We start from the raw sequence: 16407 nt of genomic DNA, 5'->3' as shown, positions 1-16407 counted from the left end.
AAAACATAAACTAGAAAGCCCATACTTCCTTCCCTAAGACGATACGCCGATGGGTTCTGGCCTCGCTGATGGTTTAAGAGACCGCTTATTTGCAGAAGAGTCTTTCTAATCAGTCTTCCTGGGATGTCTACTTTTGTGACAAAACGGCCATGACTCAGAATCACAGTTGTTGAGGACAGAAGGTAGAAAGCTCGTGTTGGGAGAGAAGAGTCTGGGTCCTTCTCATAGTGAAGAAGGTGCTGTCACTGCCTTCTTGTAAGGCCTTGCTGCTCAGAGTGTGCTCACCAAACAAGCAGTGTGACCTGGGAGAGGGTCGCAAATGTGGACTCTCAATCTCCCCTTATCATCATCATCAGGAGATCCCTTTGGAAGCAGTGGTATAGCAGGGCAACGAGCCAGGGAACTCAAAGTCACCAGGGTGAGGATGGACTCTGAAGACAGCCTCAGTGGCCTGCAGCCACCACATCTCCACAGAGCAGGAATGCCCAGGTCCTTCCTTTGTGGGAGACCTCCCACCACTACCACTTCCACTGTATGTGGTGGGAGAGAGGGTGCCGTGTGTGTACCACTAGCACCCAATCCTACCCAACTGCAAGTGGCTGGACCACAAGTGAACCCCTGAGCTTCATTGAGGAGCTTCCTCTTTTTCTAAAACCTCTACTTTACCAAGTCTTTTCTCCAGGGAGTAATCCCTCCAGAAACCATGTTCAAAATACATGAGACAAAGTCTCACCATTGTCACTTCAAAGAACATACTAGCTGTGCTTCTTCCTACACAGATTTGTTAATTCTTGGTTAAGTCCATGGTACATTCCTCCCCAGCACCATAATTCAAAGAAACCAATCCTTCTTCAGGCTTTCTTATTGTCTAACTTTTGCATCATAATGTGGCATCTGCATGAAAACATCATGATTTAGATCAGGTACACCTTAATTCTCAAAGTGACATCTTCGCTTTTTAACAATTTTAAGAGGTCTTTTGTACATTTGCCTGATACAATACATCATTTGATTTGATCGAACAGTGTTTCATTCCGTTATGCACAGCGTCTCTATGAGTCGGTACCGACTCAATGGCACATAACAACAACAACAACTATCATGAGTATTGAAAATGCAATATTATAATGTTGCTTACTGGACCATTTACTAGCATTTTTGTTTTCTTTATGTTAGCGTGTAATCTATACTGGAGAACACAGTCTTTGATCTTCATCAGTAAGCGCTTACAATTCTCTTAGCTTTGAGATAGCAAGTTAATGTCATCTGCAAATCACAGGCTGTTCTTGAGGCTTTCCCAATCCTAGTGCTGTGTTTATCTTCATATAATCCAGATTATCAGATTATTTGATCAGCATACAGATTGAATAAATATGGTGAAAGGATACAACCCCAATGCACATCTTTCCTAATTTATAACTAGTATCTTCTTTTTCTGTTCAAATGACTGCCTCTTGGTCTACACAGAAGTTCCTCATGAACACAATGAACTGTTTTGAAATCCCCATTCTTCACAATGCTACCCATAATTTTTAGGATCCACAGAGTCAAATGCCTTTGCATAGTCAACAGTGTAGTAGTTCCTCAATAAAGCACAGGTCAACACCTTTCTGGTATTCTCTGCTTCCTTCCAGCCAAGATCCATCTGACATCAGCAGTGATAGCGCTTGTTCCACGTCCCTTTTTGTATCCAGCTTGAATTTCTGGCAGCTCCCTATCAATGTACTGCTGCAACTGTTTTTTAGTTATCTTCAGCAAAACTGTACTTGTGTACATTATTAATGATATCGTTCATGTATTTCCACAGTGTGTTGAATCACCTTTATTTAGAATGGGCACAAACATGGGTCTCTTCCAGTCGGCTGGCCAGATAATCTGTCTTCCAAATTTCTTGGCATGGAGGCGTAAGCATTTCCAGTGCTGCATTCATTGTTGAAAACTAACTCTTGGTATTCTGTCAATTCCTGGGGCCTTTTATTCCCACCAACTCCTTCAGTGCAGCTTAAATACCATTGGTTCTTGATCATATGTTATCTCCTAAAATGGCTCAACATTGACCAATTCTTTTTCGCGCAGGGAGTTTGGACATCCCTTCCACCTTCCTTTAATACTTTCTGCATCTTTCTTTCAACATTTTGCCATAAAAGTTTTCAATACTATGGCTCAAGGACTGAATGCTTTCTTTGGTTCTTTCAGCTTGAGAAATGCTGAGCATGTTCTTCCCTTTTGGTTTTCTAAATTCAAGCCGTTGTACTTATTGATCATTGTGTGACTGCATTGTGTCTTCTGCCTGGAGAAGCTGAAATCTTCTGTTCAGCTCTTTTATTTCATCATTTCTTTTATTCACTTTAGCTACTCTACATTCAAGAGCATGTTTCAGAGTCTCTTCTGACATGCACTTTGGTCTTTTTTTCTTTCTTGTCTCTCAGAAACCCTACAGGCCAGTTCTACTCCATCCACTGTGTCGCTAAGAGTCAGAATGACCCGATGATAGGTTTGCGTTTTCACTTTTTTCATGCTTGATGTCTTCTTACAACTCATCTAGTCTTTGGGCATTGTGTTTAAGAAGTCAAATCTTTTCTTGATCTGGTCTCTAAATTCAAGATAGGGAACTCTGGTAGTGTAGTGATTACGAGTCGGGCTGCTAACCTCAAGAAAAAGCAGTTCGAAACTACCAGCTGTTCCACAGGAGAAAGATGAGGCGTTCAGCTCCCGTGAAGATTTACAGCCTCGGAAACCCTGTGCAGCGTTGCTATGAGTCAGAACCAACTCCACGGCACATCACCACCATCACCACCATGATAGTTCTAGTTCTAGCTTTTGAGGAACCAACACACTGCTTTCTACTTAGCCTGTGCCATTTTGCATTTCCACCAGCAATGTATAAGGATTCTGTTTTCCCAATATGCTCACCAACATTTGTTATTTTATTTCTTCTTCTTTTTTTTTTATTCTTGTCCATCTTAGCGGGAGTGAAGTGGTACCTCACTGGGCTTTTGATTTCCGTCTCTCTGGTGACTCATGACGCTGAGAGTCATTTCATGCGTTTAGTGGCCATTTAAATGTCCTTGTTCGTGAAGTGTCTTTGTTCAAGCCTTTGCCCATTTCATGAAGATCGTAGAAGAATTGATGCCTTTGAGTTGTGGTGTTGGAGGAGAATACTGATAGTGCCATGGACTGCCAAAAGAACCAATAGATCTGTTTTGGAAGACGTGCAACCAGAGTGCTCCTTGGAGGCCAAGATGGCTAAGCTTCATCTCTCCTACTTTGGACACATTGTCCGGAGAGAACAGTCTCTGGAGAAGGATGTCATGCTGGGTAAGGTGGAAGATCAGATAAAAAGAGGAAGACCCCCAACGAGATGGATCAGCCAGGTGGCATCATTGATGGCATCAAGTGTGGCGGCGGTAGAGAGGTTGGCCCAGGATCGGACATTGTTTCGTTCTGCTGTGCATGGGGTCGCTATGAGTCGGTTCCGACTCGATGGCACCTGACAACAACAACAACAACGCTACCAGAACTACCACAGACCCAGAAATTCCACTCCTAGTTATATTCCCAAGGGGCTTAAAAGGACAGAATTAAAGAGTGAGGTGTTCAGCAATGTTCACTGCAGCGCTGCTCACAATGGCCAAAAGGGGACAACAACCTAGATGCTCATTGACAGATGAATGGCCAAACCAAGTATGGTACATGCAGACAGTAAAATGCTACTCAGCCAGTGGAAGAAATAAACCCTCGATACATACTACAGTGTACATGGTGTCTCAAGACACTGTGCTAAGTGAAATAAGCCAACCACAAAGGGACAAATATTGTACAGCATCATCAAATGCCTCACGTCCAGGTGAAAGCTGGACAATGAATTAGAAAGTCCAAAGAAGAATCGATGCACTTGAATTATAGTGTTGCCAAGAATAGTGAAAGTACCATGGACTGCTAGGAGAACAAATACATCTGTTATGGAAGAAGTACAGTCAGCCAACTCCTTGGAAGCAAGGATGGCATGATTTCATCTTTTTGGACATGTTGTCAGGAAGGATCAACCCCTGGAGAAGGCTATCATGCTTGGTAAAGTGGAGGGTCAAGGAAAAAGAGGAAGACCCCCACAAGAGATAGACTGACACAGTGGCAGCAGCAATGGGCTCACACAGAACAACTGTGAGGATGGTGCAGGACCAGACAAGGTCTTGTTGTTGCACACAGGGTCACTATGAGTGGAAAGCAACTCGACAGCATCTAACAACAACAACAAATCTCTAAGATAAAATGATCTACCCACTGCCATCGAGTCAATTCCAACGCAAAGAGATCCTATCTAGGGTTTCCAAGACTAGATCTTTGTTGGAGCAAACAGCCTCATCTTTCTTCCATGGAAAGTCTGGTTGGTTTGAACTGCTGACCTTGGGGTTAACAGCCCAATGCCGAACACAATGCTGTTACCAAGGCTCTTATATAAAAAGACAATTAAAGGCAAATACATAGGCCAAAGTTAGTGGTTACCAGGGCAGGAAGGAAAGGGAAAAGAGGAGTTAATGGTAATGGAAAATTGTACTGATTAACGCTAGGGTTGCATGGCTGATTACCGTACTTGCCATCAGTAAGTTTTACACCTGTAAAAAATTAAACTGGCAAAAGTTGTGTGGTAGACACATTTACAACAACAAAAGAATAGCTGCTGAGGCTGCTTATGTACAAGTAGCCTGTTCAGTGCTCTCTTCTATCTCCTAGTATATATAACACATAGTGCTGAGGGTCTTAAAAGCTTGCAAGCCACCATCCAAGGCACAACAATTGATTTCTAACCACCTGGAGCAAAGGGAGGAAGGAGAGTCAGGAATGTTGTTGTTGTTGTCAGGTTCCACTGAGTCAGTTTCTTCCCATAGCAAAATTGTAAACAACAGGACGGAACACCACCCAGTCCTGCCACATCTTCACAATTACTGCTACTGAATCAATCCATCTTGTTGGGGGTCTCCCTCTTTTTCGTTGACCCTCTACTTTACCAAGCATGATGTCTTTCTCCAGGGACTGGTCCATCCTGACAACATATCCAGTATAAAAGATGAAATCTGGCCATCCTGTTTTCTAAGGAGCACTCTGCCTGTACTTCTTCCAACACAGAATAGTTTGTTCTTCTAGCAGTCCATGGTACCCTTAAATTCTTCATTACATCAGTTCTTCTATGGTCTTTCTTATTCACTGTCCAACTTTCACATGCATATGAGGCTATTGAAAATACCATGGCTTGGGTCGGGCACACCTTAAATCCTCAATCTTTGCCCTTGAACACTTTAAAGAGGCCTTGTGCAGTAGATTTGATGAAAGCAATACATTCTTTGATTTCTGACTGCTGCTTACATGATAGTGGATGGTGGATCCAAGCAAAATGACATCTTTGACATCTTCAGTCTTCTCTCCATTTATCATGATGTTCTTTACTGGTACAGTGGTGAGGATTTCTATTTTCTATACATTGAGGTGCAACCCATCCCGAAGGCTGTGTGGCTTGTGTGTTGCTGTGATGCTGGAAGCTATGCCACCGATATTTTAAATGCCAGCAGGGTCACCCATGTGGACAGGTTTCACCTGAGCTTCCAGATGAAGACAGACTTGGAAGAAGAAGAGACTCAGAAGACAAGTCAGGAATAGAAGGAGGAGATGGACTGTGTGGCTAACTGCCTCTATGAATAACTTCCTCTTAGTCATGAGACCAAAACTGGTGTGGTGCCTGCTTACCATTACTGAACATTTTGATCAAAGATTCCATACAAGAACCCTAATTAAAATGGGAGGGAGTGGGGAATGCAGAACAGAATTTCAAATTCTCATGACCGCTAAACTTTCTGAAGCCATGGAAGATGGATGTACCCCTGATACTTTAGCTCTGAGATAACCTTTAAACCTTCAACCAAAAATATCTCCTGAAGTCTTAAAACAGAGTAAGAGTTTTGCTTAACTAGTAAAAGAGGTTTGCCTTGAGCATCATGCCTTTTTAAAAAAAAAAAAAAAAAAAAAAGCTTTTATTGTGAATTGAGTGATAGTTTCCATGGGAGAACATCGGTTTTAAACTCATCCTACTGTATTTTGTTTCATTGCAATGATTACAATCCCCTCCATGCATCAAAAGTATTTGCTTCTATCCCCCCTGTTTTTTTGATGTCCACAAAAACACTCAGGAATATATAATCATTTAAACAACCACAGGGCACATTCTGCAAGCCCGTCCCCGGCCGCCAGCACACAGCCTTTCTCTTTCCATGAGTCTAGAGTCCTCAGCTGCTCCCTCTCTCTATGTCCTCATCTCTGTCTCCATCTCTGGTGCGGCTGCTTCTCTGGATAGGGTCCCACATTCTGTTCGTGCTCTTCTCCCTTGATGGTCTTAGGGTCCTCTGTTCCTGGACTGTAAGATTAACTACTCCCCACTTTATATTACAAAACTTCTGCCTGTACAGTTGTGACAACTGTAATTAGTACATCACGCCCTTTTAAGAACTACCTATAAGGAACCCACTGGACAACAGCAACTCAGAAGATTAGATTAAGGACCTTAGGGGACAGTGAGCTTAGGGTAAGAATGGACACACAAGTCAAAGACTCATCCGTGTCACTAACCTGCTCATGTAGACACTGTTGAGTTGTATGCTTTCAACAACAGCAAAATAAATACAAGGTTTTTTTGTTTGTTAGTTTGTTTTTTTATTGTGAACTGAGTGATAGTTTACATAGGAGAACATTGGCTTTACACCATTTCATTGTATGACTACAGTCTCCTCTGGGCATCACCATTCAACAGTATTTGCTTCCATTCCCTCTGGGGTTTTTTGTTGTTGTTGTTGCTTTGGGGGAGAGCACGGGGAGATGCACACAAACACACTCAGGAATATATAATAATATAAATACAAGTTTTAAGAAGCGAAAACCCCATAGCTTACCAGGGTCTGATCTCATTGTATACGGGGTTACCATGAGCCGGGAACCGAATCAACAGAAACTATAAATAGCACATCTCCTGCCTGTTTTATGTTTTTTGTGTGTGCATTTTTATTTAAAGGAATTTACTGATAGTCTTAAGATGTTATTTTGTGTCACACCCTAATGGTAATTAAAGTGATCCTTAATATTCCAAATAGGCAAATTAAGAAGCAAGATATATTTTGCTCAAACATCCAATTCAGAAACAAAGCTGTGCCATACTCCTGACAATTCACTAATATGAAGAAGCAGGAAGTAAACAGCCATATCAAAAAGAGGGAAAGTGTTGGTTCACTCAAATATGCAAAAATATTCAAAGATGGAAAACCAGAAAAGGTCCAGGCATACTGTCTAATTTTATGGAATAAGGATATCACTTAGAGAGATTCTTGACAAAACTTACAGTTATGGGTTTCAGTGGGTGGTAGTCCCCAAACTCCAGTGGCACCACCTCCAATCGACATGACGCAAATTCAGCTTTGTAGTTCCTATTCCTGGGGTGCCTGGCAAACACCAAAACACAGAAACCGATTCAGTCGGGGGTCTGGAAAACACTACATGGTTTTTGTTGGAACTGTCCTCTTTTATAGGACAGTTTATGGCAGAACAAAAACTTCAAGTTCAAGAAGATAATTAACATTTTTTTAAAAAACTGTTTAAAGACTGCTGTAATCTACAGAAGGGAAAATAACGAGTCTTGGCAAGGATGTGAAGACAATGGAACCCTCATCCACGTCTGGTACTCCTGGGGTGGTGCATTAGGATCAGCACTGCCCTGCGAACCACAAGGTCGGTGGTTCAAACCCACCAGCTTCTCCTGGGAAACCCTATACAGGGTCACTATGAGTCAGAACCAACTCGATGACACTTAATAACATACGTATCTGAGAGAACGTAAACTGGTCCAGCTGGTGCGGGGAACAGTCTGGCAGTTCCTCAAAAAGTGAAACAAGGAGAAAAAAAAACTGTTTTCCAAGAATCCCATACCCAGCAGAATCTGTCCTTCAAGAATGAGGGTAAAATGAAAACACTGGCAGATAAACAGAAGCTGAGACAGGTCAATCCACCAGACCAGCCTCACAAAATGACTAACAGGAGCTCTGCAGATGGAAGGGAAAAGATGGAATAAAGTAATTCAAAGCCATACATAAAACAAAAGATCCCTAATAAAGGGAACTGCATGGACAAATGTTGTCGTTGTCATTGTTAAGTGCCTTCAAGTCAGTTCCAACTCACAGCGACCCTGTATGAGGTTTCCAAGGAGCAGCTAGTGAGTTTGAAGCACCGACCTTGTGGTTAAATGCTAGTAATAAGGTATTCAGGAGCCCTGGTGTAGTGCTGTAGGATAAGCATTGGACTGCAAAATCCGTTTGAAACCCATTAGTCGCTCATCAGAAACCTTTACAGGGTCGCTGAGTCAGAACTGACTCAAAGGCACTTAACATCAACAATAAGGTGTTCATGTTTTAATAATTCTACTTGTTTTGTCCTTCATTCTTTTCAATGACAGACAGGTTTATAAGAAGCAAGGCTAAAACTGTGTTGGAAGGCAGATCAAATACAAAAGGGAGAACAACAAAATGGGGACAGAGAGGTACGGTATATTTTACCGAGGCTAAGCTGGCACCCACTTACCCCAGGATGCTACAAATACAAACTGCTAAATGTAATATTCATGGTAACCTCTAAGAAAATATTTTAAAAACACAAAAGGAAAGAAGGGAATCAAAGGGCTCTCTACAATAAAGCAAAACACAAAAGCAAGAAGTGGTAAAGGAAAGATAAAGGCTTAAGACACACACAAAAATAATCACAAAATGAGAGACGTAAGCCCTTTCTTAACAGTAATTACATTGATTGTCAAAGGAATAAATGCCCCAATAAGAAGGCAGAGAGTGGCAGAATGGATAAAAACAAAACAAGATTCACCTCCATATTATTTACAAGAGATTGGTGTGACGCTGTAGGATAAGCACTGGACCACAAGGTCGGTTTGAACTGCAAAGTCAGCGGTTCAAACTCACCAGCTGCTCCTCGGAAACCCTATACAGGGTTGCTATGAGCTGGAACCGACTCAACGGCACTTAACAACATCTTAGACCCAAGGGCACAAATAGGTTGAAAATGAAAGGATGGGGAAAATACCCAGTGCAAATAATAATTTAAAGAGAGCTAGGGTAGAAATCATAATAGGAGTCTTTAAAAAAAAAAAATCTATTTGAAGAAATGAAAAAGGATATCATATACAAAGGGACTTCAAAAAGTCCATGGAAAAATTCCATTATCTTTCCATTTTTTTTGAATTTTCTAAAGTCCCCTAACCCCAGTCTGAAGTCCTGATGTGGCAATGCGAGTTAATGTGCTGGACTGCGAGGTCGATTTGAACCACAAGGTCAGTGAATCAAGCTTATCTGCTGGTCCTCAGAAACCCTATACAGGGTCACTATGGGTCACAACCAACTTGACAGCACTTAATAACAACAATCCCAGTCTGGACTCCTGGTGTGACACTATAGGATTAGCACTTGACTGTGACCCACAAGGTCGGCAGTTCAAACCCACCAGTCACTCCTCGGATAGCCTACAAAAGGTGGCTATGAGTCAGACCCAACTCAATGGCACTTAACAACAACAAAAAAACCCCTGCCTATCAGACTGCTGTGAGAGTTAATGTGTGCACCTTTCCTCAACCAGCCTGCAATGTAGTGAATACTGCTATTATCAGTTAGAATTTTTGCCCAAAGTATTCTTTGTGCTGAAAATGCATGATTGGCTTTATGACACGAATCAGAAAGCTATCTTTTTTGTTTCATATAGTTTAATAAAGCATTTACCTTTGGGGGAAAACTTAGTATGAAAAAACACTAATATGAAGCTAGCATTTTGAATGGTTGGAGAGAAAGATCATTGAAACTTAAATACAATTCCTTGGAAGTACTGATACATTGATTTCTAATTCTACTTGATTCTATACGACGATCTGTATTTTCCTAAGATTTGCCTAATGCAATACATTGTTTGATTTCTTGACTGCTGCTTGATTGAGTGTTGATGGCAGAGCCAAGCAAAATGAAGTCTTTGACTACTTCCATCTTTTCTACATTTGTCATGATGTTATTTATTGCTCCAGCAGTGAGGATTTGTGTTTTCTTTACATTGAGGTACAATCCATACTGAAGGCTGTGGTCTTTGATCTTCATTAGTAAGTATTTTAAGTCCTCTTTGCTTTCAGCAAACAGGGTTGTATCATCTGCATATCGCACGTTGTTCAAAGTACTTAGGCTGTGGATATTCTTCTGAATATAGCTTTACCTGTGAGCTAAAGGTTATACAGTTACGTTTTCTTAATGGATTTTTTTTTAGATATTACATTTTTTTTTTTTTATGTATTGGTTTCCATCTTTGAAGAGTAATTTAAGGAAAATTAGTATGTAAATTTTCAAGTCTCCCCAACAGAGGTATTTTAATTTTTAATTTACTAACAAGGAGCTCTGGTAGCATAGTGGTTACGAATCGGGCTGCAAACCACAAGCTCAGCAGTTCGAAACTACCAGCTGCTCCATGGGAGAAAGATGAGGTGTTCTGCTCCCATAAAGATTTACAGCCTCGGAAACAGTGTACAGGGTCACTATGAGTCGGAACCGACTCCACGGCACATAACCACCAGCCACCACCAATATGTACCTTAACTGCTTGTTGTCATATCATAGTCTGTACTATTTCTACTTTCTTGAAATTATTAGAGATGTTGTGGCCTCAGGTTTTATACCTGGTCTGTGGGATTTAATCTCATGACATCAAACGTTCAGTCATTGTTTCATTTGGTCTAGTTCATCTTTCAAAACTGAAAATGGTGGTGGTTTTGTATTATTATTTCTGCTCAGTGTTTCTTATAAAGCTCCACTTAAACTAATTTTGATAGTTTTGGTGAATATAGTTTTATAATACGTAATAATCTTTATCATAATGAAAAAAAGTAACTCTTTTTGCCTCCCCCAGTGTGGCATTGTGGGTTAATGAGCTGGACCTCAAGGTCAGTTTGAACCACAAAGTCGGTGGTTCAAACTCACCAGCTGCTCCTCAGAAACCCTACACAGTTCATTATGGGTCAGAACTGATTCAGTGGCACTTAACAACAACAATGCTCTTTTGCTTAGAATTCAACCGATTTTTTTAAAGTTTCATTGTGATAAACTGAACTAATTTTAAAAGGGTGTGTGTAGCACTGTGGAATAATGTACTGGACCACGAGGATGTTGGCACTGCAAGGTCGCTGGTTCAAACTCACCAGTCACTTCTTGGAAACCCCACACAGCATCACTATGAGTCGGAAATGACTGGACAGCACTTAACAACAACAACAACATACTTGCCTGCTATATTTTTGTTTAACCTTTTCCTTCGAACTTCTCAAAGTCTCTGTTTCCGGTTTGTCTCATGTAGACTCCATGTAGTTGTACCATTACTATGGCTAGCGTTTGAGGTTTAAGATGTATATTTGTGTACTTGATTTTGCATCTATGATATTTAAGACATATAATGCTGTATACTTGATTTTTTTTTCTATAATACTATCCTATTTTGTTTGATCTTCTCCTTATCTGTCTCCGCTAAGATGAATTACTTGATATGCCCCTCCTAGCCATATCATCTTGTAACACCAACCAAAGGATTGGGTGGGATTGTGCAAACATGACAGCTTGTAGCCCCCAAGGAGACTGGGTAGCTAGTTAATGTGAATAAGGGGCATGGTACTCCTGTGGGGTGGGACCATGCAGATGAAAAATACAGAGCTCGAAGCGACTTGATAGCCCTTCACAACAACAAAAATGTGGGGGTTGGCCAGTTTTGCCATCTCAACAGGAATAAAATGAGTCATCCCAGAAGCAGAAAGGGAGACCTTGCTACCATCAAGAAAGAGAACCAGCAGTGGAGTCCAACCCCAAGACCCATGAGTGGAATCTCCTAGATCCGGGGGACAGAGAGCTGCAGCACCGGAGGTGGTGAGAAGCAGGGCTGTGGAGGCAGCAGGACAGGCACCAGTCGGAGGGAGAGGGGGCTTCCTGGCCCACGGAACTGGAAGCGAGTGCCTCTGAGACAGGGCTTACTGCGGAACCACACCCCTCAGGTGGACATTTAAGGGCAGGGCTAAGAGTTTTCAAACACTTGCAAGAGAAGGACCACATGACTGAGAGGAAGCTATTCTGAAGAAAACTGGATCCTAAGCATTTCTGATCCTGATTGTAGCTGCCTCTCATCATTTTTATGGTATCTTTCTGCGTAGGTTGTCTCTCCCACCCCACCCACGCTTTCAACTTCACGGTTTGCTTTCTTTATTTGCACTCCAGTTTTAATTTGGAAGTTTAGCACCTTACCATTTCAATACATGTAAAGCACCACTGACTGTACGAAGCCTCGCTATTTTGTACTAATATGGCCAACAGAATGCGGTAATCATCAGACAATCTCTTTGATATCTCATGCAAGTAAAGTAAAGTAAAGTCTGACTAAAGGTAATACAGAAATGGCCGTAAGCATACATTGACAGAGAACTTCCAGAGGTTCAAGCCGGATTCAGACGAGGCTGTGGAATGAGGGATATCATTGCTGATGTCTGATGGATCTTGGCTGAAAGCAGAGAATATCAGAAAGATGTTTACCTGTGCTTTATTGACTACGCAAAGGCTTTCGATTGTGTGGATCATGACAAGCTATTGGACAACATTGCGAAGTATGAGTATTCTGGAACTCATGAGGAATCTGTACCTGGACCGAGAGGTAGTTGTTATAACAGAACATGGGAACATTGAATGGTTTAAAATTAAGAAAGGTGTGCAACTCTTTCACCATACTTATTCAGCTTGAATGCTGAGCAAATAATCCGAGAAGCTGAGTTCCATGAAGAAAAATGTGGCATCAGGATTGTAGGAAGACACATTAACAACCTGTGATATGCAAATGATACAACCTTGCTTACTGAAAGTGAAGAGGACTTAAAATATTTACTGATGAAAGGACTTAAAATACTTATTGATGAAGATCAAAGAGCACAGCCTTCGGTATGGATTACATCTCAATGTCAAGAAAACAAAAATCCTCACCACTGGACCAATAAACAACCTTCTTATCAATGGAGAAAAGATTGAAGTTGTCAAGGACTTCATTCTTCTTGGATCAACTATCAACACTCACGGAAGCAGCAGTCAAGAAATCAAATGATGTATTGCATTAGGCATATCTGCGGCACACTACCTTTTTTAAAGTGTTGAAAAGCAAAGATGCCAGCTTGAGGACTAAGGTGCGTCTGACCCAAGCCATAGTATTTTCAATAACCTCATATGCATGAGAAAGCTGGACAGTGAATAAGGAAGACCGTAGAAGAATTGATGTATTTGAGTTATGGTGTTGGAGGAGAATATTGAAAGTGCCATGAGCTGCCAAAAGAACCAACAGATCTGTTTTGGAAGAAATGCAGCCAGAGTGCTCCTTGGAGGCCAAGATGGACAAACTTCGTCTTTTATACTTTGGACATATTGTTAGGAGGGACAAGTCGCTGGAGATGGACATCATGTTTGTTAAGGCGGAAGAACAGAGAAAGAGAGGAAGACCCCCAATGAGATGGATTGGCCAAGTGGCAGCATCGATGGACTCAAGCATGGCAACAGTCGTGAGATTGGCCCAGGACCGGGCAGTGTTTCGTTCTGCTGTGCATAGGGTCGCTATGAGTCAGTACCGACTCAATGGCACCTAACAACAACAACAATATGGTTAAAGGAGTCCTGGTGTGGCACTGTGGGTTAATGCACTGGACTACAGAGTTGGTCTGAACCGCAAGGTCAGCAGTTCAAGCTCATCAGCTGTTCATTGGGAACTCTATAACAGGGTCACTATGGGTTGGAACCAATCAATAGCATTTAACAACATGGTCAAGGGAGTGTAGTGATTCCATGTGGTAAGCACTGGACTTCAAACCACAAGGTTGGGAGTTCGAGCTCATCAATTGCTCTGCAGGAGAAAGATGAGGCTTTCTGCTCCCGCAACAATTCAAACCCTTGGAACCCTAATATTTCCCATTGCTGTTGTCATATTTTGCAGGGTGGGGGGGTGCGTGGTTTGAGGTTTAGGACAGCTAAAAGGAGCCCTGATGGCTGAACAGTTAAGCACTTGTCTATTAACTGAAAGATCAGTGGTTCGAACCTACCAGCTGCTCCTCGGGAGAAAGATGTGGCAGTCTGCTTCCATACAGATTACAGCCCTCTGTCCTGTGCAAGCCAAAATCAGCTCCTTAGCACACAACAATAGCAACAGGATGGCTAAGGATAAAAAGCAAAACAGAAAAGGTAGGGAAAACAGGACCCTTATCTACAGCTGGCGCTGTAGGATCAGCACTGGACTGCAAACCACATGGTCGGCAGTTCAAATCCACCAGCTGCTCCTCAGAAACCCTATGCAGGGTTGCTATCAGTTGGAATTGACTCGACAGCACTTGAAAAAATCCACTGCTGGTGGAAACTCAAAATGGTACAGTAATTGTGAAGAACAGTGTGTCTACCATGTTGTTGCTGTTGTCATGTGCTGCTGAGCTGATTCCAACTCATAGCGATCCTGAATAGGGTTCCCAAGGAGTGGTTAGTGGATTTGAACAGCTAGCTGACTTTGCAGTTAGCAGTCCAATGCTCCTCCTACAGAGCCACACCAGGTCACCATGGCTACCATGTTGTTGTTATTAAGTGCTGTCGTGTCGACTCCAACTCATAGAGACCCTGGGCAAAGTTTCCAAGAAGTGGCTGGTGAGACTGAACCGCCGACCGTGTAGTTTAAACTGACCTTACTGTCCAGTGTTTATCCTACAGCGCCACATCAGGAGTCCATAAGACCCAGCAATTCCACTCCTAAAAACCTCTGCAAACACTGAGTCCAAGGAGAGACATGTATACCAATGCGTACTGCAGTACTATTCACAATAGCCAAAAGGTGGAAACACCCTAAATGCTCATCAACAAACAAATGCATTAACATGCAGTATAGTTGGGGCTTCAAAAAGTTGGTAGAAAAATGGTATTAAAAGACAATGCAGCTTTTCCACAAACTTTTTGAAGTCCCTTCATACATATCATTGAACCTGTGAGCAGGAATTCCTGTTTGTAAAATGGTGGTGGTGGTGGTTGTGTGCCATGGAGTTGGTTCTGACTCATAGTGACTCTGCATAAGGTTTCTGAGGCAGAAAGCCTATCTTTCTCCCGTGGAACAGCTGGTAGTTTCGAATTGCTGATCTTGAGGTTAGCAAACTGACTCATAAGCACTACACTATTAGAGCTAATTTTCTAGCATGGAGAAAACTTTTAACTTGACACGAAATTCTATTGTAAATGTGTTTTTCATCACCCTCATAACTATTAATAAGTCAATCAACAGCTGAGAAAAGCACTATATCAAAACATTAGTGGAGATACAACAATGAATGCTCTCCTGGTGTGGCACTGTGGGTTAATGCGCCAGACTGCAAACCCGTTTGAACTGCAAGGTCAGCGGTTCAAGCTCACCAGCTGCTCCTCGGAAACCCTGTGTAGGGTTGCTATGGATCGGAATTGACTCAACAGCAATTAACAACAATAGGCACTTACTGTGTGCCAGGCTCTCTTTACTCCAAATTTCTCATTTAATCAACCAGATGGAGTGGGTTGCTCCTTGGAGACCCTACACACAGGGTCACTGTAAGTCGGCACTGACTTTGATAATGCTCATTTTTCATAAGGAGAAGCAGAGGCTGTGAGTGTTAGTCACTTATCAAAGGTGGTGGGAGCAGCAAGTGTTAGAGCTGGATTCTAACCCAGGCAACCTGAAATGTAGATTCAATAACACTTGTTGTTGATAAGTGCCATTGAGTTGGTTCTAGCTCATGGGGACCTGTTTCCAAGGAGCAGCTGGTAGGTCTGAACTACCGACCTTGGGGTTAGCAGTCCAATGCTTATCCTAGAGCACCATACCAGGACTGCCAGCAATTGCCTACTTTAAAAAAAAAAGACCAAGCTCTGAAATGAATTTTATTATTATTATTTTTAAATCAAAGGGTATAGAAAGGGGGGAGGGGTGCACTGCATCCAGGAATCTTTCAAAAAAAAAAGAAGAAAAACGCTTTTTCTTCCTGAAGACCTAGGGCAAACAGCTCCATTTTTATTTCCTGTCGCTCTGTATAGTTTCTCAGATTTGCTCTCCAATCCTAGTATTTCCTACCGTGTGAACTATTAAATTTCTTCAAGGGCTGGGTTAGCCTGGGTTTGGAAAGGAAACAGTGACCTCCAGTGGGCATCTTCACAAAAAGTCTTGTATTTTCCGGCTAACAGAACTCAGGGATTGATTTCCAACTAACAGAACTCAGGGATTGATTTCCAACTAACAGAACTCAGGGATTGATTTCCAACTAACAGAACT

At 42.0% G+C, this 16407-nt stretch overlaps 1 protein-coding gene across 1 annotated transcript in view; it reads right to left on the bottom strand.

Annotated features, from left to right (window-relative positions):
* LOC102811094 (chromosome unknown open reading frame, human C16orf62) overlaps window positions 1–16407 on the bottom strand; it is a 134293-nt gene that overhangs the window by 110417 nt on the left and 7469 nt on the right. Inside the window, exon 2 of the mRNA XM_006875954.1 lies at window positions 7379–7478. Within this exon, the coding sequence (XP_006876016.1) occupies window positions 7379–7478 (100 nt within the window). The remainder of the gene's footprint in view (window positions 1–7378; window positions 7479–16407) is intronic.

Source organism: Chrysochloris asiatica, unplaced genomic scaffold (genome assembly GCF_000296735.1).
Source record: "Chrysochloris asiatica unplaced genomic scaffold, ChrAsi1.0 scaffold00348, whole genome shotgun sequence".
Lineage (NCBI taxonomy): Eukaryota > Metazoa > Chordata > Mammalia > Afrosoricida > Chrysochloridae > Chrysochloris > Chrysochloris asiatica.
The sequence above is the reverse complement of the archived record's forward strand: the minus strand, read 5'-3'. Positions and strand labels throughout refer to the sequence as shown.